At 37.1% G+C, this 24,014-nt stretch overlaps 1 protein-coding gene across 3 annotated transcripts; it reads left to right on the top strand.

Moving 5' to 3' along the window:
* On the top strand, nt 1–9,991 carry LOC134493603 (holocytochrome c-type synthase). 3 transcript variants are annotated; one of them, XM_063298280.1, is made up of 7 exons: nt 1–55; nt 3,713–3,864; nt 4,602–4,738; nt 5,981–6,129; nt 7,817–7,940; nt 9,451–9,533; nt 9,708–9,991. In XM_063298280.1, exons 2-7 carry the CDS (start codon nt 3,759–3,761, stop codon nt 9,904–9,906), a joined length of 798 nt encoding a protein of 265 aa, XP_063154350.1. In that variant the 5' UTR covers nt 1–55; nt 3,713–3,758; the 3' UTR covers nt 9,907–9,991. The 3 variants fall into 3 exon arrangements, with proteins under 3 accessions (XP_063154350.1, XP_063154349.1, XP_063154351.1); XM_063298279.1 differs by having other exon boundaries at nt 29–97; XM_063298281.1 differs by lacking the exon at nt 1–55 and having other exon boundaries at nt 7,817–7,936; nt 9,447–9,533.
* Nucleotides 9,992–24,014: the final 14,023 nt, after the last annotated feature.

The following is a 24,014-nucleotide window of genomic DNA, read 5'->3' as shown; positions in this document are numbered from 1 at the left end:
TTGTTTTTAAAGTTCCGCCTGATCGCATAACGTCCTTTCTCGCGAGAGGCATGAGGTGAGTTCGCAGGGAGGTCGGGCCCCGGAGATTAGAATGGAGGTTGTTAATGTGCCTCGTTTTCTCCTCGCGTGAACGATGTGAGAGCGAGCGCAGGGCGTGCAGCCGCCTCAGTGGTTTATTTAGCCACGCTGTTGTCAGGCTTCCCTCTATAATAGATGGGGGCGGGCGGTGATTTCGGGAATTCAAGGAGAGCACAGGGGATAAAACGTTGGTATATCTGTCATTCGGGGTGCTTTGACTTCAATTCTTGCTTCCGCCACGAAACCCGGGCCAGGAACTGGGGCTAGCGGACGCCCTTCCACCTTGAGGGTTGAAGGGGAGGGGAGCCGAACAAACTCTTGATAGGAGGGAGGGGAATAAAATGGATCAAAATACCCAAATAGCTGAAAAAGTGGGTATACGGAAGACGGCGGTGGCTGGGTTGGTTCCTGTGTCGAAATGATGCCTGTCAGGTAGCTATTCAAAATTCAGGTCAGGCTAGAAATCAGCCTATTTAACAAGGTGACCTTGGGTCGATACAATTCGGGTAGATACCGTTCAGGCAAGAAGTCAGGCAGTTTTCCTTCTTGGTACACAAATATAAGCTGAATATCCAAGTCTTTGAAGATGCTGCTTATGGTGGCTGTGTTGTGAGATGAGAGGATGAGGTGTTTATGTGTTTGGATATATGTGTGTTGAAGTATCTGTAGAGGAAATTGTAAAAAACCCCCAACAAACTATGCTGCAGTCTTGAGGTAACTATTTTTTTAATGCAAATGTAGACCAAAAAAAATCCTGTTTCTTCCTCATTTTAATTTCTACATTTCATTCCTCATAAATTCATCTATTGCCTTCATTTTGTGTTTTTTACACACAGGATTCTTATAATCTTGGTGAATAGTTGTTGTGGCTGGCTACGGGTATCCAGATTTGGACCCCATCCTTCACATATTATAAAAAGCCTAATTGGAAGGGGAACATTAATCTGTGTTAGGGAAATTATTTAATGAGTGATCTGACTTGTTAATTCCTGTTTTGAAACTTCATATTGCGATTCTAGTAATATTTTAGTATCCCTGGTATTTTTCTGCTGTTTGTGTTTCTAATACTAATTAGTTGTACACTTGTATATAATTACATCTGACAAATTCCACTTTTTAAAATTAATTTAAAATATTTTTGTTTTCCATTTTTTCTCAGGAAAATCCATGGTAGCTAATGGGGCAGTCATGAAATGGCAAATATATTTTGTTTCAGACTGGAGATTTGGATTGTCCGTGGTTTGGCAGAAACAAATCCTTGGCTGAAGCATAATTCAGAAGGATCACAAAGTGATTTTATACAGAGAATAGGGAAGGCTAGTAGTGTTACCTCTGTCCCCATGTCTTCATGGCCTGTGCACAGCCCTGCCCCATCCAATCTTTCCCTCCTGCTTCTCCTTCCCCTCAGCTGTTTCCAATATTCATGGGTGGCATATCTCATAGGCCCACCTATTCTCTGATCTTCCAATGCCTTTCCTTCCTCTCTTGCATTCCCTTAGCTACTGCTGCCAGTGTCCTAGCATGACATCCCACCTAGTTCACAGTACCTTCCTTTTCCTCTTCCTTTTCCTCCCTTACCTGTTATTGCCACCCCTACTCTTGTCATTCCCAAAGAAATCCATAGTTTTCCCTTTTTTCACTATATTCCCCTCCCACCTTTCTGCCCGGAACTATATTTTGATCCATATATGGAACAAAAGCCATTGTTAATACTGTATATGAATTAAAACAACCAAAACATGCATGTTTCAGTTTGTGCATGGACCACCAAGCCTAGCTATTTAATGGATGGAGTGGTTCATGCATGGAACATTTTGTACATCCTTTCTGGCCAAGTATAATACATTGAAATGATTAAGAAAATCCAGAAAAATAGTAGAAACAGTGGATAAATTGTATAGCTATTAAGACAGCTTATTAAAAAAGCTTTTAAACACAGAACCAATTCATCGAGAAGGCAACTGCTAATGATCTGAAAGCCTTCCTAAAATGTTGATAAATGCCTTGATAAAAAATCACATCTGTCCTGTATGTGAAAATTAATGAATATAATCATTCAGTAGAGTAACTGAAATATTTTCCCCTTCCCATGACAACATTTTGATAAAGTATCTGAAAAAAAATGTAAAGTATGCTTGATAGGGTCTGAGCTAAATCATTGACTGGAAAAGGGATCTTAGGTCATGGATAGCTTGATGAAAGCATTGGCATAGTTTGTGGCTTCCCCAGAAAAAATAAACACTATGAGAGGAATAATTAGGAAAAGGATTTAAAAAGTACCACTATAATAATGCTGTCATAAAATTCTGTATGTGACCCATACAGAATTACCAGTTCTGGTAGCTGCACCTCAGAAAGATTATAGGGTTGTAAAATGTACCAAAAATGCTTAGAGTAGCTAGAGGAGGGTACACAATTTAGCCTCCATCCTCAGTTGCAACCAATTGTTTTTTAAGTTACAATTAAGCTTAGTGATTTTAGAACTTGGTAAAGTGTGAGGTGATGTAATTGTAATTAACGTAAGTAAAAAAGTGCATGCAATTATGAAAAACAGTTTTCACTCTGGACATGTCTATTTTCTGTTATGGTCACAACCCCTATTCCCCTTTTTCTGCCCATATGTAGCCCTTAACACATTTCTAAAAGTCCTTTGTTAGGCCTCATGCAAATAATTATGGAAATATAGTGTTTGGGGCTTTTCAACTTAAGAAAAATACCATTTAAGATGGCTGATGATACAAGTTAATAACATGTGCATTGTGTGAAGGAAATGGACTGGATCTGAGATTGTCCAGTGAAATTAAGTTTTGGAACCTACAGGATGCATAAAAGGAATCTATTCTACATACTGTGTATACTTGAGTTATAGAATTAATTACAAGATGTAGGGATGACCACCAACTTAAATTTCATTGAAAGGGTATTTGACAAATTTATTTTGATAAATTTGATGCCTGTAGAAATATAGTATTATGTATCTGTTGTGAGGAATGAAAGTTTGTCAAAAGCTAAAATGGCCAAGTATTGGAATAGACTTCTGCCCAGCTGATTTTGTCAGTTGCAAATTTGTTTGCTTAAAAAATATAGGAGATCCTTTAAATAAATTAATGTGCTTTTGTTTACTTCGTTATATGAAAGTGAGAGTGAGGGAACATAAATGTAGTGGAAATGGGTTTCTTAAATGTGTGTGATAAAACAATAAATGGGTGATAACTGAGTACCAAATGAATAAAAAAATGAGTGACCAGTACAAAAGAAGTGCAGTGAAGTTGTTTGGTCATATAGAGAGAATGAATATAACTATAAATTGTGAAACAAATATATGATGGAGGAATGAATGGACTCAGCAGAAGAGGAAGACCAAAAAAGTAGTGGTTAGATGGAATGGATTGGATCCTGAAAAAGAAAGAGATGGGAAGTTTAAAGAACAAAGGCCAATATTTGGGAGCATTAATATATTTTCTTAACTGATAGAAATAGTTGTTTAGAATATTCTAAAATAGTCTAGTATTTTAAAGGGATACCTGTTCTATAGTTTATTCTTCAATATAATGTTTTTGTAATTCTTCCATTAGGCTTATTATTTGTAAATATTTTTTTTGTTGTCTGTAAATTATATTGATTTGAATTTCAGATGATCTGTCCAGTAATTTAAAGTAAAACAGGAAGGCAAGGTTGTCATGGGTTTATCTGCATCCTCTCCATTAGCTACGCTTCAGACAACTGTATCAGAACAGTCTCAGGCTGAAACCTCACAATGTCCTATGCATCAGAAGAACATGGAAGGTGACTGCTCACTCTGTTAAACTAACCAAGCATTTTTTCACAAACAAAGATCTTTTTAAAGAACAGGAACAGTACCCACATTTTCATTTTACATTATAAGTATGTAGTTACTGACTGATAAGCATGAAAAACTCTATCTTCCATCCATTTCGTTGTAGAAATGGGTTGGATTTGCTGCATGGTACTTCTTTATCTCTGTTTCATTTAGAGGAAGGCTAAAGTTTGGCTATTGAAATCAGCATAGCTCAGCGGTGAAACATTTGGCTTGTTTCTGAAGGGAGGTTGGAAAAACAGTAAAGAGTAAAATGGGTACTTTATGAGTCTTGCAACTCTTTTTAACCTTTAAAATCCTTCTGAAACAGAGGGTAGAAGTTCCATGGCATGGTTTCTATAAAGTTGAAGACATGCCTCTGGTCCCTTGGTCTTCCAAAATGACAGCATTCCTTGACTTTGTCTGCTCTAGGAGTAGACTGGGGGCTAAAAGAGGGATGCTGGATGCTTATGTGACCATGAGTTGCCCACGCAAATGTAGATAAACTGTTCCAAGTGGCAGTAAATCTGCAGCACATCACCATATGTCCCATGATGGTTGCCTGACAAAATCAATTTTCATTTATTTATTTATTTCAATTTATATAGCTGTCCATCTCACTTTTACATGACTCCAGATGGCTAGAGTAGTTTACTCCTAGTATTCAGATTGATAGTTGGCATTTTAATGCTTTGTTCTGTTTCAGGCTGTCCCATGAAATCAGGTGACAGTTCCAGTGAGAAGCAGAACCCACCTGTTCCTGCACATCAAGAAAGAGCATATGAATATGTACAATGCCCTGTTACATCTCAGACACAAGAAGAGATTGATCCTAGAAATATGGTATCTTCAAACTTGTTCCCTGAGTGTAGTGCTATCACTACAGCTAGTGCTGTTACAAAAGAGAAGTTTTATTGTTTTGAAAGATTAGGGGTTATTTTGCTATGTTTCTGTTTCTGCTTTCAAAATAAGTTCTTTAAGTCTTAATGCTTCCATTTGTCATTGTTGAACTGAGAAATATATTAAACTATTCAATCAATAGTGAAGATAAACACTAAATTTTCCAGTTGAAAACTTCAGTATTGCAGCTGGCTGCCCTTAGAAATGATCCAAATATATTCCTTCCTTTATATCTATCTTTTTCAAAACTTCTACTAGCATAATTTCAGAAAAAAATATTTTTCATTTTTTATGATTCTGCAAATCAGTTGAGACATTTATGATAGACCTGTATTCATTTTTAATAAGAATTTGACTAGTGTTTGAATGAATATGTTCAGGTGAACTCAGAGATTGATGAAACATCTTTAGTTTAAATTGAGAGATGTAAAACTCTGTGGTTGCAAACAACCTCCAAAAACTTAAGTGCAGCCTCAGCATCCCTTCAAAATTTGTAATCAAATTGTAATTTTTAATATGAGCAAAGGGAGGAATTTCACATTCATAGTATACATTCATAATTTAATACTTGCTCTGGCTTCACCAATTTCTTTGCCTTGACCCTTCTTCTTTTGGAGGATGCATTCCTCTCAAGGTGAGAGTGCAATCTTTAGCACCTTTTTAAAACTAAGAGTATGCCACAGCTGTTTTAACATTTTGGTATCAGAGATACTCTCATATTTAATTACACATAACAGGTATATAAGATTATAGCTTCCATATATTAAAGCTCTCAACCAGTTCTTTATACCATTTTTTTCTATTCTGAATTAAATCTTAGTTAAAAGATTTAGTTAAAAAAGAAGGGCACACACAGCATTGTTAAGTGTGTTCCTGCTTGGTCTTTGATTCTCAGAAACCCTTATCTACAAATGCAGAAGGAAGGAAATAGTTGAAAAACTGCAGTTGCATAGGTTAGGCATTAATAAGAGCATTTGTTTGTTCTAATCATGCTCAGAGTTAAGTAAAATCTGGATGGAGTGGCAAGTGGCAAACATGTTGGTCCATTCAGAGTACTCTGCCTCCAGTCAAAGAATTAAACTCATCCTGAATTGAAAAGGAATGAAGTAAGTTGATAAATGGAAAAAATATTTACTACTGAATATATTTGCTTCTCTAACTTCATGTTCTTACTATTTTATATAGATGCCACCCCCTAATCAACTACCATCCCCTGGGCAACCTTTTCCATTATCTACAGCAAGAGAAGAGTCTACTATTCCTAGAGCTTATTCAGAACAAAATTGGATTTATCCCTCAGAACAGATGTTTTGGAATGCAATGCTTAGAAAAGGGTAAGTGAATTACAAATGTAGTTTTATATTAGTTTTGCAGAATAATGATATGTATAGAACCAAAGAATAAATATGTTCCTCATACCATCCTATTGTAACATTTGACTTTAATTCTTATGAAATAATGACTTTTTGAAAAGGCCCGTATTTAAAAATGGTGATAAAAAACTTTTTTAAAAAATATGAGTGGAAATGGCATAGTTACTCTCAGTCAGATATTTGTAAATGATATTTTAAAAACTTTTGAAAGATTACAAAAGGAATATCATTTTCCCAAAACAGCTGAAGAGCAATATCTTCAGTTAAAGTATGTTTTGCATTCCTTGCTTGGTCCAGATTCCTTGGCTGCTTCCAAACCCCTGGGAATTTTGAGTATATTAGAGAAGGTTTCTAGAGGTTAAACCCTCAATTCATTATTATCGATTAAAAATTTAAAAAATTGTACAAAGATACATTTTGGACAATAATCAAGCCATTTGGAATAGAGAAGAATTCTTCAGGTTAATTGAACTTCCCAGAAGTTGGTCAGAAAAAATTAGTTTATCATTTATCTTAAATTGGAGATGCAACAGATTTGAAAGTACACTAGTACACATTCAGTTATGTCTATTGGTAACTCTTTATCGATTGAATATAATAATGGAGAACCAGGAAGTTAAGGTTAAAAGATTATGCTGTTAAATTATATTCCAAAAATCTGGAATGTTTCCATTTATGAATTTGTACCCGGACAGTTGCCAAAAACATCATTATATGTCCCTGAAAGGACACTTGAGTAAAGTTTGACCAACAAAATTGGTCAAACCTCAGCCTTTAAATTGTCTTTTTGTTGGTGACAATTTGATTCCATGTGATCAAGGTTTAACTTGTTTAAAAACTGAGTTGTAGTAATTGTGTATAGATAGAATTGTTGTATTAGTATTGTAATGTAGTATTGGATTGTTTTTTTCCTTTTCTCCCTTTTAATATTCATGCCTCAACCTATCTGGAATTTGGGGCAGATTTGCAGGGTGAACATTAATTGGCTTTGTTTTTTTACATTTATTAAGAGTCAAAAAGCTAAAATCTTCTTTTGGAGGGGGCGGGAGTGTGTGCCTTCGAGTCAGTATTGACTCCTGGCGACTCCTGGACAAGTTCCTGCAGTTTCCTTGGCAAGATTTCACCCAGCTAAGCCTAAGGCAGGACTAGAACTCACAGTCTCCAGGTTTCTAGCTTGATGCCTTAACCATTATCCCACACTGGCTCAAAATCTTTTTTTAGCAGTTTCTTTCTGTTATGTTATTTATGAACTTTGTACTTGCTCCCAAAATAGCACAATTACTTATTGTTTGTTCAGTAAAAGTAGGGTAAGGAGAAGTTAATCTTGATTCAATATTTAAGAAGGACGAGGAGATTGAGATATTTATTACATTGCATTTATATCCCCTCTTTCCTCAGGGAACAGAAGGTTATATAATATTGCCTCTTCTCATTTTATCTACACAACAACAGCTCTGGGAAATAATTGGGCCAAGAAATAGTGAAGTGGCCCAAAGTCATTCACCCAACTCAGTGGTCAAATGAGGACATGATATCTGGATCTCTCCAGTCCCACTCCAACATCCTAAATGCTACATTATGCTAGTAAATGCCACATAAACAGCTTACCTCTTCATCTTGCTAACTTTTTCAGTATTGCTTTTTTTAGATGGAGATGGAAAGATGATGACATGAGCCCTGAAGATATGACTAATATTATCAAGATTCATAATCGGAACAATGAACAGGCTTGGAAGGAAATTTTAAAATGGGAATTACTTCATGTTAGGCAAGTACACATACGATCTTAAATTGTAATGCTTTCTGATTTGCATGTCTGAATGTGTTCTGAAAGAGTGGTAGAAATGAGAAACTGGTACAGATCCTTTCTGGAACATTCCAATAATGCTACTTGAATTTTTTTCACTTATACATTGTCAATCAGCTATCCTTTAATATTTTTTTTTGGTACCTTTGAGTCAGTGTTGACTCTTGGCAACTCTGTGGACTATACTTTGCAATTTTCTTGGCAAGATTTCAGAAGCAGTTTGCCACTTTGTGCTCCCTTAGGCTGAGAGAGAGTGACTGGCCCAAGGTCACCCGTTAGGTTCGTACCTAGGGCAGGACTAGAACTCATGGTCTCTCGGTTTCTATCCTGATGCCTTAACAACTACACCAACCTGGCTCTCCATCCTTTAACTTCCTAGAACCTAATTAGTCCTTTAAGTATTCTTAACTGACTGTTTCAATGTCTCTGATAATCTGTCACTAGATTATTTAGCATACTTTCCCTCAAAAGATATGTGGGAGTATGGCTTTCATCATCTCCCGCCAAACTACATATGTAAGTTGTGAGATACATTTAGTTCTTCACTGCCCTATTACTGCATTCTAATCAGAGTTGTGAAAGCCTGGAGAAATTTTTTTTTTAATGTAAGAAAAAAAAAAATATTCCTATTTCCCCCCTCAGAATGGATAAATATTTCCTAATATTTTAATTTTAAATTATTCTTAAAATGTAATAGAAATTCCTGAATAATTGGAAATACACCAAATCAAGAAATAAACTAACCTGAGAAAGGATAAGAAAAACTTGTTTCACCAGCAAACTCAGTTTTTAGAAGTACATTAAAATAATATAATGATATAAAAACTAGAAAATGAGATTGATTAGATATACCGCTGCTTCCTAAACAAGCAAAAATGAACAGAAAGTTCCTTGGAATTAAGAAACTTCACATTAACAAAAATAACAAATATTTAATTTTCTACCAAATTTGTATTAAAATAAAACCCAAAACCTGAAATTTTCTTTCCCAATTGCTTTAAACCTGAATATATTCCTAAACTCTCTTGTCTTTATCACTTCAAGGGGAAATGAAAAATCTGCTTTTTTAGGAGAGATCTGCTCTCTGCTGGAAACAAACAAGCTCAGCCAAGAGTTAGATGAATTCTGTTTGAACATTTTGCTGCTTTTCGGATGGCTTCAGAATAGCTTTTAACGTTTTTCTGAAGGTGAACAAAATTAACATACACAGCTATACAGAATCAATATAAATATTAATTCCACAGAATTAATATAAACATTAACTCTAGCAGATTGTTTTATAATTGATATTTCTTGTGAATGTTTTGTAAGACACAATATTTTATTCTCTGAACAACTAAGGACTTATTTTGCTGTGGCATGTAAACCCTTGTTGTGGCAGGGTGGGGCTGGAATATGTGTCTTGGTTGGATGCGTTCAGTCTGTTTTTCTGCACTGCCTTTTATTACGCATTTCTAAAATTGTCTTTCAGGGAGTGTCCATGTGGACCAACACTTATTCGATTTGGAGGTAAAGCTAAGGAATACTCTCCGAGAGCTAGAATACGATCCTGGATGGGGTATGTTGTTGAAATTTTCTTTCTATTTAAAAGAAGAGAAATCTTAAAGTTAGAATTTTTCTTTTCAACAGAAGTTTGAGTATTGATAATATGGTACCTTCTATAATTTAAATGGTAAATGTGAGCTATTTATTATATAGAGACAGCATAATTAAGATTTGTATTTCTTTCCAGTTATGAACTGCCTTTCGATAGACATGATTGGATTGTTGACCGCTGTGGAACAAAAGTCCGATATGTTATTGATTATTATGATGGAGGAAAAGTAGATAAGAACTATCAGTTTACCATTTTGGATGTTCGTCCTGCTTTCGATTCCCTGTCTGCTGTGTGGGACAGGATGAAGGTGGCTTGGTGGCGTTGGACTTCATAATTAATTTTATATGGTGTGAACAGGACTATATTTCAGCATGGTGTTATTCTGACAGTAAACTTTAATAAAGTTTATATTACCAATGCTTCTATTTGATAGTGTATATTTACGCTCGAGGTGGAGGGTGGAAAAAGGAATTATTTTAAATACACCTTTATTTAAAATGTATAGTGTCAGAGTTCTTTATTTGTATTGACCTTTTGGTCATATTTTACCAGAATGGGAAAACTTATACTTAGATGTTCCTCATGTATCAAGCTCATTTGATTGGAACAGTTAGCGGTACTGTTAAGATGCCAGTGCCCTAAATCTAGGGTTAAATGAAATTTTGATTTTGCTTTGAAATGATGCTATCTGCTGTCAAAAAAGGGAAATAAAAATGACATTTAAAATGTTGTTTAAAATCTTAATTATTAAATGTACTAGAGTGGCTTATGTAATGAAGACCCCATGGATTATCTCATTCAAAATGGACAGAGTCATAAACAAACCATGCTCACAGATCTGTGTAATACCCACTTTAAAGCAGTCAGAAATCATTTGACATGGTAATGGTCAAAATTAATAGGCATGATTAAGTATTTTACAGGTAGTCACCAGGTTATGGCCACTTACTCAGCGACAGTTGAAAATTACAACTGAGTGAGAGGGACTTACAACAGGTCCTTGAAGTTGCAGTTGCTGTAGCGTCCCCACAATCATGTGATCGCAGTTCAGGCACTTGACAATGGCTCACACGTAACAATGGTTGCAGCATCCCACAGTCATGTGACTGCCATTTGCGGCCTTCCCTGCTAGCTTCTCACAAGCAAAATCAATGGGGAAGCCGGCAGGAGGATGCAAGTAGCTCTTGTAAGTCGCTCCTGCTCCCGTTGCTTTTTCTCCTGAGGAGCCTCCGGGTGGCAGGGTAAGGTCACCCACCACCTGTCTGCATTCACACCACTACAGCACCTACCCACTGCACTCGCACCATGCCAGAGCACTCACCCCCTTGCCTGCACTTGTGCTGTGCTGCAGCAACTGCCTGCCCATTCTCACACTGTGCCATAGCACTTACCCCCCACCTGCTCCCATTCGTGCCGTGCCACAGCAGCCACCCCATCTGTCCGCCTGCACTTGCGCCCAGCTGTAGCATCCACCTCCCACCTGCTTGCACTCTGTAGTACTCACCTGCCTGCGGCCTGCTTGCAAGCCACCTAAGGAAAGACTTCTCATGACCAGGACTTGCAACTTCCTATTGGCTTCACCATTGACTTGGATTGTTGGAAGTCAGCAGGAAGTTGCAAGTTCTGGTCACGTGAGGTCCTTGCTTAACAACCCACAATCCTTACTTAATGACGGCAATGGGATTGCTGTCACTAAGTAATGTAGTCCCGGGATGTCGCACTTTACGGCTGTGTTGCTTATCAATGGAAATTCCAGTCCCAATTACTGTCATTAAGTGAGGACTACCTGTATTTCTGAGGATACTGTGTGGTTTAGGAAAAAAGTGATCTCCAGAGTTCCTTAAAAAATCCTTTAAAAATCTTCCAAAAGTACATTTTTAAAGGCAGAAAATGTCCCCCTTGTTTCATCTGCAGACCCCACCATATCAACACCATGCCATCTGTATCCCGTGGAAGCCATTTTTGAGAAATTTCCTTCTTGGAAAATGAAAGAATATTGAAAACACATTGTTAAACACGGTGATGGTGTTCACTGCTCTTTCAAATTATATACATGGCTGAAAACTAATGACGTGCAAGCTTTCTTTGGTTTTACATGCTATCTTTAGAAATATTTAGAAATGTTTTATTGTGAACTGCCCAGGGTCCCCCGTGTGGGGGAGATGGGTGGTGATAAAAATATGATAAATAAATAAAATATTGCCTCTTTTTCATAGGGATTTTTGAAAAATAATTTAAGATTTTAAATGAATTTTTATTTATTTTGATAAAATAGCAATGCTGCCTACTGCCTGTGAAGATTGTTGCTGCCTAATATATAGTAGATCAGTTGCAAAATCACTTAACGCAGTATCTTTTTTTTTTTTAATCAATTTTCATGGGAGCTACCTCAGCGCACATTTTTCTAGTCAAAAACATTTTGGTTTGGTTTTAAAGATTCTCTGTAGACAAGGATGTTATTTTCTAGTGTTGCCATGTAATATATGTGAACTGGCTTTTCAGTTTCTCTTTGTGTGAATCAACCGTTGCTCCCCTGAGAAAGAAACTGAACCTGGCTACATACCGCTGAAGATCTGGCTTGGTGATGAGCACCTGCGCAGTTGGATGGGGAGTCAGAATACTTCTGCTGCTATTTGCATGTATGGGAACATCTAGTGTGATGTTGTGCAATGATTGCACACACGCTCTTTCATTGTCCCATTCCCTTCTGATTCTCAAAGGGATGGTAAAGAAGTTGAAGCAAAAGGAAAGTGGGTGATTCCCTCTTTGAATATTCATTACGCCTTTGTACACAAGCCACTGTCTCTTCCCACACTTCAGATTGAAAATAGATGTTTTTAAAAAACTGGAAAAACAATATTTTTTGTAAGCATATATACAGAAAACAATCAAATTGGAAAGATTTGGGGGAAATTAGCAGATAATGTGTATATCTACTACTTGAAAAATGATCAAGATGTTAATGTTTGATGCCTCTGCACACTCGACAATTTAAACTCTGAAATTCAGTTCTTGAGTAGTAAGACAGTAGTAATGTAGTAAAAAATATAATGTAATTCTATCACTTTACACAGTATTTCATCCAATTAATCTTTCAAGTATATTTACAAACCTGTGACAATGTACTTGCTGTGCAAATGTCCATTATTCTTATATAATGTTATGTATAAAGTACACACAGACACAGACACACATTGTAAATTGCTGGATTCGATTATGTTTTGATAGACGTTAATCAGTGTGATTATTACATTTTAATAAACTTTTTTTTACTTTATCTTATTTTACTGGTTCACAAAATGTTCTATGTTAATCGTTTTTTTTAAAGTACTGAGGCTTTATGTACTGCTTTGCTCTGAAAGAAATGATTTGGCAAAGCAGTTTGTTCATATGACGGAGGATTGAGATAGAAGATTTAGGGTGCAGTTTGTGGAGGCAGCATAATATGGAGATCACCTGGTTCCTCTTGTAACCCTCTATCCCATCATCATCTGCCTTGTGCCCTTGTAGCCGGCATCCAACAGCTTACTCATTACCAGGACCCCAAGAAGTAAGTTCTTAGGAGCAGTAAAATTGTGCCAAAGGCCCTGGAGAAGGGCAGGCAACCGGATCAGAAAATAAAATACTGGTGGTCTGCAGGAAAGAATGTTGGTTAGCAAAAAAATCAAAGCAGAAAGTAGATAGGATAATCAGAAAATGGAAAGTACAGTGTATGCATTTTGCACTGATAGGCTAGTATTTTAGCAGCAGAATCATACTCATGCAAACTTGAATTTTTGGAACAGCTGATGTCCAAACATCCAGAATTTTAGAACTGCCTTCTTTTCAACTACCTCCCTTCACAACTGAGTTACAACCCTTCCCACCCATCATTGGGCCACCATAAAACCTGTTGTCATAAAGTTTGCTGTCCCCGTTGCCAATTCTTACCCTGCCCTTCTTGCACCTGTTTCACATCATGGATAAATTGTATTGCCCCAATTTGTGGGTGCGTCATTATAGGCAAAATGATTTAAACATGGGAAAATTCTACAAAAGAAACAATCCTAGAAAAGAAAGAGGCAGACCTTATGTGATTATGCAACTCTTCAGATCCAATAGAACCTGACTATCTGCTGGGCAAGCGCTTGTTTTGGGAGAATTGATGAGGAAGTGATTAAAACTAGCAAATAAGCAACAAAAGCCTAGTTTCACCTCCATTCTTTTCAGGACAGTGAAATAAGGAAATGCAATCTAAAGCATCTACAGGTGAAGCCACCCCACTGATGCCATTTCACAGTTATGGATGCCTGTCTTACCCCAAGTGAAATAGCAGAGATCTGCCCTCCTTATCTGGTTAAAAGCCTACAGAGAAGTTGGTTTCAAAAATAGGAAGATGAGGAGGTAACAGTAGGAAAGAAACTCCAGAAACCAAGCACTAATAGGGCAGCTGGGAGAGAATAGGCCATGGTATTGGGTGGCTAACTTACTTACTTACTTATTTAATTTATTTGTTAAATTTATATGGCCACCCATCTCACCTCAGATCAGAGGACACCTAAAACATACCTCTGCCTCCAAGACAATACAGTAGATGGCAAGATTTATACTCAAAGCAGGGGAGGCTCACTGTTGACTTAAGGCAGAAAATATTATGTTCACTGTGGTACAGGAAGTGATGACATAAGGCCCTTTCCCTTGTGGGATCAGATGAAGACAAGCTTTGGTGATCAAGGGGAAGACTTGGATTGTGAAGTTATGATGGTGACATAATAAACTATTTACTAAACCTATGTGTAACTGGCTCACATCCATCTCTTTCCAAAGGCAACTACTAGTCCCAGTCTGAACGCATACCACCATGAGATTCAAAAGCTGTATCTAACTGAAGACTGTATTGGCTCCCTGCTTTCTTGAAGCCTGCTTTGCCTACCAAGCATCTCCCTTTCCTGGACTTGGGATGAATTCAGAAGATAACAAAGCAACATGTGAAATTCACACACACACTGGTGGTTGGTGATTCACAGACTAGGAAAGATATTCTGAAATCATGGTGAAAAGCTCACTGAACATATCAACCCATTGCAGTACAAGGGGGGGAAAAAAAGCAAATTTCATGCTAGAAATCATGAGGCAAAATATTCAATGATGACAATTCCAATATAATAAATATATGGAACAATAGCTATAATTCTTGAAGTCTAGAGGAGTTCCCATATGAGGAAAAGCTCCAGTGTTTGTGGCTTTTTAAGAAAGCTGGTAAGATGGATATGATAGAAGTATATAAAATAACGCATGGCACAGAACCTTTTCCTTTTTTCCTGTTCTAAAACTTCTACATTGCATTTGGTCAGCTGCTACGTAACACAAGCCATTGGCTTAGATAGAAAGACTTGTGTAATGCTTTGGAATTAATTCTGAAAGAGAAGTTTTAATTCCATGGGAATGCAAATGTAGCACATATCTTTAATCCTTTAAAGCAGCTGCATCTTTAAAACATCTTTTCTTGGGATCCATGGCAGGATCCCTGGCAGCAACCATGTGATCTTGGAAATTGACATGGCTGCCTAGAGCTGATGCCAGGTGTTATGTTTGGATATTTTGCATGTACTAAAGCAGTGTTTTTCAACCTCAACGACTTTGAGATGTTGGCTTGGGAATTCTGCGAATTGAAGTCCACACATCTTAAAGGGTTGAGAAATACTGTACTAAAGCACCTTTCTGGAACAAAATGTGAAGTACACAATTATATTGGTCTTTATCCTGATAGGAAAGGGCACTTTTTGATGTTCTTATTTCCAAGGAATGGGGCTCTACTACTGTTCTGTCTCCAGCATCATCCATAAGGGTGGGGACAAGGGGATCAGATTGACTAAAACAGCATTGCAGTGTTGCAATGCAGTGTTATGATCCACTTATTTTCTATATGCATTGTGATGCCGCACTCACACCCAATATCTTGTGGACATCGCTGCCTGTCCCGGAGCTCTTGCAGCTTCCTCTGCTTCTGTTTAGCTTCAGGAAGCAAGCTACCATGTAGGCTTCAACTGATGGGAAAGTCTACAATATTTAGAGACCAATACAGCATGTATCTGCCTTCTGTCTATAAATATAGCCATACCTAATATGATTGTTGGAGCCAAGAGTATGAATTATTATAATTAGAAATGTAATTTTCAGCATTTGTCATTTGTCACAACATTTCATTTAGTTTTCTTGTTTTTATACATAATATGAAATGGCATATTGTTTTTCAAGTTCATAATTTCCTTGGAATCTTCCACTGAAAAGCCAAGAGACTTTTGTCACACACAGTTAAGGGCATTAAAGAATATGTTAGCAGCTGTATGCCATTTGCTCAGAAATAAATGATTAACCCTACCTTACAAAATCAAGGAACCTTTTCGTTGGTGAAAATGACAGTTATGCTGCTTTTTTTTAATGAAATGAAACCTCCTGTTAAGACTTCATGAAGTTGCAGATGGTCTTGACTTAAACCTGACCTTTCTTAAATTGTAGACATGAAATAATTCCACAGGAAGATGCTACTGTGATCACATTATTACCAGAAATGTCATGATAGGCCATCATATATTCAGAGTTCAGAAGCCATACAAAAAACATTAAAGCTATATTTACAACCTTTAAATCTGCTCTGACCTTTATAGAGTCATTTATTCTCCATAAAACATGCTGGTTGCTTGTACAATTGTAATTAAAAAAAAAAATCAAGCAAAACTTTTTCCCCATAATGGTTTATGTAACATGGTTTAAAAATGCATTCAATCTTTTTCAAACAAAATACTCACAAAATATGTCTTGATATAGCAGATGCTGAGGTTTACTTAAATGTGATATTTTGTGGCTTTGCATGTCTATTCTTCTTTTACATTACATAAATAGCAGTGTACACATCTCTGTGGCATTATGGCAATCTTGGAGTATCACAGTGACTGACTGACTGATTGATTATGTGCCATCAAGTTGGTGTTGACTCTTAGCAACCACATAGCTAGATTTTCTCCATGATGATCTGTCCTTAACCTGGTCTTTCAGGTCTTCCAATCATGCACCCATGGCCACTGTAACTGAGTTTATCCACCTTGCTGCCAGTCATCCTCTTTTTCTCTTTCCTTCCACCTTTCCCAGCGTTAGAGCCTTCTCCAGAGAGCTGGGTCTTCACAAAATATGCCCAGAGGAGGATAATTTGAGCCTGGTCATTTGTACCTCGAGTGAGAACTCTGAATTTATTTATTTATTTATTTAATAAATGTATTCACTGCTCATCTCCCCCTCACGGGGGGACTCTGGGCAATTGATTTGTTTGATGCATCACAGTACCTTCTGGGAATACATTTAAATATTGCAGATCATTTTTTACTGGAATCTCAACTCTTTTTCTTTCTTGCAATGAAGAGTTACATCCAGTGCTTATCTAGATTTTTAGCCCAGATATGGTAGGCCCAAACTAGTCCTTTCCATTAACCTGTTTCCATCCTGGTTTTTACTTTTTTCCTGCTATTTCTACTGGAAAGAAGGAGGAACGGGTATGTATGTAGTGTGCTTCCCTGTGTTAGAATAGGCTAGGTGTAGGAGAGAGAATGTTTGGTATGTGGCAGTAGGGGATCAATTAGTTTTTATAAATGGAGTATCTTATTTTACAGTCAATTAATTTTAATCAATAGTTATTAATTCAATTAACAGGAATGTATTATCTTGTCCTGGCTCTGCCCTTTTCTTTGACACTGCTTGTCTTGCTTTCAACTTTTATGGCTCTGAAAGTAATTGCACAATTTGGACATGCTTCATATGAAAATGAAGATAAGGAATAGAGCTATCAACTACAATAGCTAAGCTACTAACAGGTCCAGAATATCTTGACTGTCTTAAGAAAAAAACATTAATTTTGGGTATGTAGTGAGAATATAAGTACATTATCATGGGTTCTTCCAGACAAGACTTGAGACCTGACAGAGAGGTAATATGAACAATCACATAATTTGATTTTGAGTTCCAGAAATATCTTTGTGCCAATGGCATTCCATCCATTAGTGAATGCTAATTTGCTGACAGTTGTCTGTGCTCAGCCATTAGCTGTGCAAAACAAATGGTGATTGACCATTGGCTTTGAGTTCTATAGACTTGCAAAATGCAAACACAGGGCTCTACTGTCTTGATGTCTGAAAACAGTCCTGATCAAATTACAGAACACACACAAAAGAATAGATAGGAATAAGAAGAAAAAAGATGGGTCAGTAGATGAGCAGAGGATGTCAACAAAGCTAGAAAAGTGATAGAATGGATTGTCAACAACAAACCTGTCTCAGATTATTACAAGAAACTGATAACAAGGAATGTCAGTAAGAAGAAACTGTCTCAGAATGTTGTAAAAGAGAATGACAAAAACAATAATAAAAACAGTGTTTGCTCTCATATCAAAAAAGGGAAATTTGTTAGAACAAAAGGTTTCTCTCAGAGAATAATAACAAAGACAGATTTCTTACCAGAAAAGACAAAGCTTCTCACAACAAAATATCGTTCCCAGGCTGCCAGCCAGAAAATAAACTCTAAGAATTCACCAGACCAACAGAGCGAAAGCTTCATCTATGTGTACATGTGCATACGCTCATCTTTTTTCATCTGACCTCATACTTGCTTTGGATTAGCTACCCAAAAGTGTAGTGATGCAAGTATGATTGATGAACAGGTGAAAGAAAAGAGAACTATTATTTATGATTATGATTATTATGTTCATAAGAAAGGTTAGTTGTGCTTTGTGTTAATGCCAGCGACCTCATTTAAGCTTCTGTTTATGCTCTGTATGTTTAGAAATAAAAATTATATAAAAGGGGAATAACTGGAGGTGCATTTGGATTGCTCAATACCCCTCTTTATTGATCCTGCATCACAGATTTAATCACAGTGCCTTGCTGGGGAATAAAATAGTATAAGCTACCACTGGAAGGAACAGCATTACCTCCACAGTGAAAGAGTTGGTCACCAGATGTTTTTGGGGCAAGATTGAAAGTACTGGTTTTAACCTTTAATACTCTGTGCCTAATGTCTTGTTATGGACACATCAACGCTGGTACAACTAAAAAATCTGAGTTTCTTTGAAACATTAGTAATGTTAACTATACAGTAGAAGGCTCTAAAATATCTACTTGTGGAAATTTTAACTGATTACACTGAAATAACAGTACTAATCCTAATCATAGCAGAATCTGAAAGTTTCTCTGTGTGGAAATTGTGATAGTTTCTCTAGAAGGGAATGATTAAGTAATGAGATTCAGGTTGCAAATAAAGTTACCCCTGTATAAGTTACCATATGTTCTTGAAATTGTCTTCAGCAGGAAGTGAGAAGTCTCCATTAATTTTTTAGACTTTGCAGTGGCAGAAAGTTAATATGACAAGCACTCATTTGATTAAAACTGATGTCAATGGGTAGGTCTATAAAACAGTATTCTAAAACTTTTATTGTAGAATTTTAAATCTCAAGTCTAGATTTGCACTTACAGCAGCAGTGTAATGAGTAAATTACTCCATTGTGCATTAGCAGTAAAATCTAATGCAAGGCTACTCAGAAGAAGATGCAATGGGATTTATTCCCAGGTATGTATATATAAGATGGAAGCTTAAATTATTAATAATGTATGAAGTATGATTTATGACAACAATGGTAGGATCAGCATGTCTGATAGTTTTAAAATACTAATAGTTTTTTACTATTCAAAAACCGTTGTGCTTTTTCATTTCCTCCTGTAAAAACATCTGAATGTAAAATATTAATCCAATCTATTTACCAACACTTATTTAATAGGGGAACTATCCTTTTACTGAGACTCTGGGATTTTTCTGGCTTCTGAGGTTTCACCAAGATATGTTGAAAAAAAAATAGCAATTTTTTTCAGGCTGTTTTTCTCAGTAATAAAAATATGGAATTGTTATGGATAAAAAATAAAGTTTTTTTTGAATCGATCTTGACTTATAATAACTGTATGTCCATGTCTATGTAGTTGTCTTGGCAACCAGACAGAAATGGTTTTCTCGTCTGCCCTAATCTAGTCGCATCTAATTCCTGATGGACTCTCATCTAAATACTAAACAGGTCCTGCTGTACTCTATTTAGCTTTCATTAGCCAAGATGTTAAAGTGTTACCTACAGTGACCTATTGTAATATACTCTTGCATATTGGCTACTGTGGACACCCAGAATATAGACCATTCTTCTGGCTAGTACTGTATCCCTAAATTGTAAGATTACAGCATCCAATTAAGCAATAATAAACTGTATCCTGGAAGCATGGATAGAACAAACCATTTTCTTCTGGATCATATCATGTGATGACTTCAAAGAACTGTCTATATGTGAACATGTGAACGCATTTAGGGATCCCATGCAATGGGATTAATAGTTTGCAGGCAGGTCCCTATTTGCATATTTTCCAGAAAACATGCTGAGATTGAGGAGTTGGGGGTGACCCCACCCTCATTCTCCTGTGAAAATGGTGGAAAGGAGAATATCTCCTTCTGTATGTTAAAAAAAAACAAAATTTGCATTGCAGGATTTGGTGGGCCAGGCACATACCATTCTGACAGGCTAGCAAACTGAACTCCTAATAATATTAGGGGAATTATTATTATTATTTTAATGGAAAAGAGATTTTTACTTCCTTAGTAATAATGCAGTATGATTCAAGAATAGATATTCATCTCAAATTTAAATACTTAACGTTTTCACAAGTTGGTGACTACAAGAAAATGTATTACATTTAGATGGGATTTAATCTTTGACATGTAGCTGATATTTGCATAGTGTGACAAATATCAAACTGATATTATGCTGTCTCATTTGATGACTTCCAAATGTCAGAGAGTAGGAACTTATGCACGGGGATCTCAGTATTTTTAGATAGTTAAAGCCCTACATGGCATGTGGCCAGGTTACCTGAGGGACTGTCTCATCCGCATTACATAGGCCCGCCCCACCCGATCATCCAGAGAGGGCATGTTGCGGACCCCGTCTGTAAGAGAATTTCATCTGGCAGGGTCCAGGAAATGGGCCTCCTCTGCAGTGGCCCCTGCCCTCTGGAACATCTTGCCCGCAGAGGTAAGACAGGCCCCTTCACTCCTGACCTTCTGGAAGGCCCTGAAGACCTGGTTCTGCTGTCTCGCCTGAGGCGGGAAAGTGAACAACCATTCTTGGGGGTGGCTCACACCCTAGAGTCCCTCCCACCAGCTTGGATTTTATACCCTCTTGGATTTTATATTTATTTATTGCATTTTATAATAATTGTGATGTGTCTGGTTTTAGGAGATTTTAATATTTATGTTTGGAGTTTGATTTTATTGTAAACCGCCCAGAGTCCCTCTCTTGGGGGAGATGGGCGGTAATTAAATTTGAATAATAAATAAATAAACAAATAGTGTCAGTTTAAAAGACATTTACATTGACTGAGTTTTAAAAAATATTGAAATGTATAAAAAAACCCAAAGGACAGAAAGGAAAAGCAGGAATGCAACAGGAGAAAAGTTTGTCATGAAAGTTTCAGTTCCTTTTTACAGAGAAGAGTAATACTTTGACCGCTTGTGTTTCCTGTTGTTTTAAAAACTTAATCCTACACATTCCTACATCAACTTCTGAATTGTTCATCTGACACAGAAAGACCTCATCTCTATCTTCTGCCTGCCCAAGTGGTCTATAATGATGTATATCACTCTTACCCAAACACTTAAAACAGGATTTCAATACTCTAGTTCCTGCAGATTTTTCTTTATATATACAGTGCAACACCCCCATCCTATTCCTTCTGAATAAAGTGTAACTTCCCAGGGTTATATGCCAGTCATGACTATTGTCCCACCAAGTTTCAGTGATGCCTATCACATTCTATTTGCTTTCCTGAGTTAGGATCTCTAGCTCTCTCTGTTTATATCCCATAGGATTCGTGTTGCTCTAGAAACATCTGAATATTGAGTGGTACCACTTACTGACCTCTCTGTTATAGTGTCCTATGAAACTTTTGGCCTTCTGCTTTTCCCTTTGTGTTCTGGCTTCTTGGCCCTGGTCCTTGGCTGTGTATGCAGTTCTGGGCTTATACCACCTTCTTCTTTTGTTCTAGCGTAACAGCCCTTTGATGACACTGCCAAAAACATCCTTCCCAGTCTTTGTAAAATGTATCACGTCTCTTCCCAGAAGTCCTTTGTGAAAGTAGCATAGGCCATTGTTGTAATATCGAAGCCCTTTTCAGTGATGCTAACTATGTAGCCAGTTGTTGACTCCAGGATCTTGTTTTCTCTTTTTGAGCCATGATCCTCAATTAGAAGGACTGATAAAAGAACTATGTGTGCTTCCATTTCTTTCAGTTTCTATCCAAAGTCTTGTAGTCTCTGGATTCTTTCTTGGTCTCATCAACACATGAACCAAGAGTAAAGGATAATTCTTGGTAGGTTTGAATAGTTTTGATGTTCTCACTGTCATGGCTTGGATACAGGTACCTGGAAGACAACACCTCTTGGGTCATCATATTGGTCCTGTACATAGCCATCTCAGTTCCTCTCAGCTAGGATTCATCCACCACCATGGCATGCCTCATCCTTCCCAAGGTGGATCTTGAGTTTGTTCAGTCCAGGGGGGCCAAAAGAGTCTTCCACAGTATTCTGAGGCCTGATTTGTTCAAGTGACTGTGAATTGTCTTCTAGAGTGGTTATTTCCCCAGCCCAACTGGGAGTTGAAGTCCACACATCTTAAAGTTGCTAAGGTTGAGAAACACCACTTTAGAAGGCAAACCTGGTATTGGTTCCTGAACTCCACTTTTACCAGGTGCTTCCTGATCTCCTAGCTTGTTTTGGTCATTTGTTTCCATGTGTTTGCCTCTGCTGGCAGGAAGTCAAACATACTTAGGTGGGAACTGTGAAGCAGAATTCTGAGATAAATATAATGGCTGTTTTTAGTCAATACATAATGGAATTGCATTTTTAAATTATGCCAACAAATAACATTTCTGACAAGGAGGAAGCAAACTCTTGTAATGCAAGGGTGGGATTTTGTTTGATTTTATTTGACTTGTGAGGACTAAATTGTAATCCTTACTTGTAATCTGAAATTATGCGCTGTTTGTGCTGACTAGGCCCTGAAATGGAAACCATACATCACTACACATGGAGAATTACTCTTCCTATAGCCCTTTTTGCTTTAAAATGTAAAGGGGGATGAACGGGACATGTAACAAGTACTGTATACATAGATTTCTTTCAGAATGACAGAAAAGGAGTAATCTGGTTTTTGTGGTCTCTGCGCAACCTCATTGTTGAGTTCTACATTTGAAAACTTCTTGAAAACGTCTTTCAAGCACAATCTTTGTAACTGTCCTGCCTGAATTATCCAAGATGAAGGATGCTCTGAGAACACCTGTATGACCATTTCCAACTATTAGTAACTTAACAACAACAACAAGCGTTCAAGAATTCTTATCCTGCTTTAAGTGTGGACTTTGATTTGGCTGAATATGTAGAGAAAGGCAGTGTCTGAGAGACTGTTAATGTATTAGCATTTTTTACTCAGATTGTTAATACTGTACTATTCTAGCATATTTCAAGATGCCTCATATGATTTTATGCAGGGAATTATTTACTTGATACTATTAAAAATAGATGATCGAAAAAAAATGAAAGTTATGTTGTAACCATAGAGTAAGAGTTCAATTTAAATTTATACCTATAACCGTTGTAAAAGAAAATTGAAAGTCATTTCTTTATATTTCTTTTTTCTTTCTTTTTTCCCTGCACTTTTGCCTGCCTGCCTGCCTGCCTGCCTTCCTTTTTCTCTTTCCCTCATCTTAAATATTAGTCTGTTTTTATCTTTCTTGCTTAAAAATTTAATAAAGTTATTATATAAAAAAGATACTATTAAAAATAGTTCATGAACATTATCCTTCTAATTTCTCCCATCCTCCCAACAACAGGTAGTTATAGTTTCAGCATGTTTCTTTTCCTCTTCATCCAACAAGCCAACTAGCTTTCTGCAGTAGCCCTGTGAGATAGATCTGGACCAGGTAAAGCTAGCGTTTGGAGAAAGGTCACCTACCCAGTAAGCTTTGTCTAGCTGGAATCTGAATACACCCCACGTACTAATCCTACTGTTCTAAGCACTGTGGCAGCCTCCAGATGTGTAGGACTACAATGCCCATAATCGAGACATACTGGACTTGCTGGGAATGATGGGCGTTATTGTTCAACATCTCTAAAGGGTCGATGGCTGAAATAAGGAATACTAATATTGATGCGCTAAAGCAGTGTTTCTCAAACTTGGCAACAAGATGTGTGGACTTCAGTCAAACATATAACTTATATTCGTCTCATCTCTTCTGCGTGGCCACTATCATCGGGGATTAACGTGCTGCACTTGCAACTTACGCTGCGCGGCGCAATTGTTTCTCAACCTCAGCCGCAGACGTTTCAACC

This window comes from Candoia aspera, chromosome 3 (genome assembly GCF_035149785.1).
Source record: "Candoia aspera isolate rCanAsp1 chromosome 3, rCanAsp1.hap2, whole genome shotgun sequence".
NCBI classification, from domain to species: domain Eukaryota; kingdom Metazoa; phylum Chordata; class Lepidosauria; order Squamata; family Boidae; genus Candoia; species Candoia aspera.
This window is presented reverse-complemented; position numbering and strand designations above follow the sequence as displayed.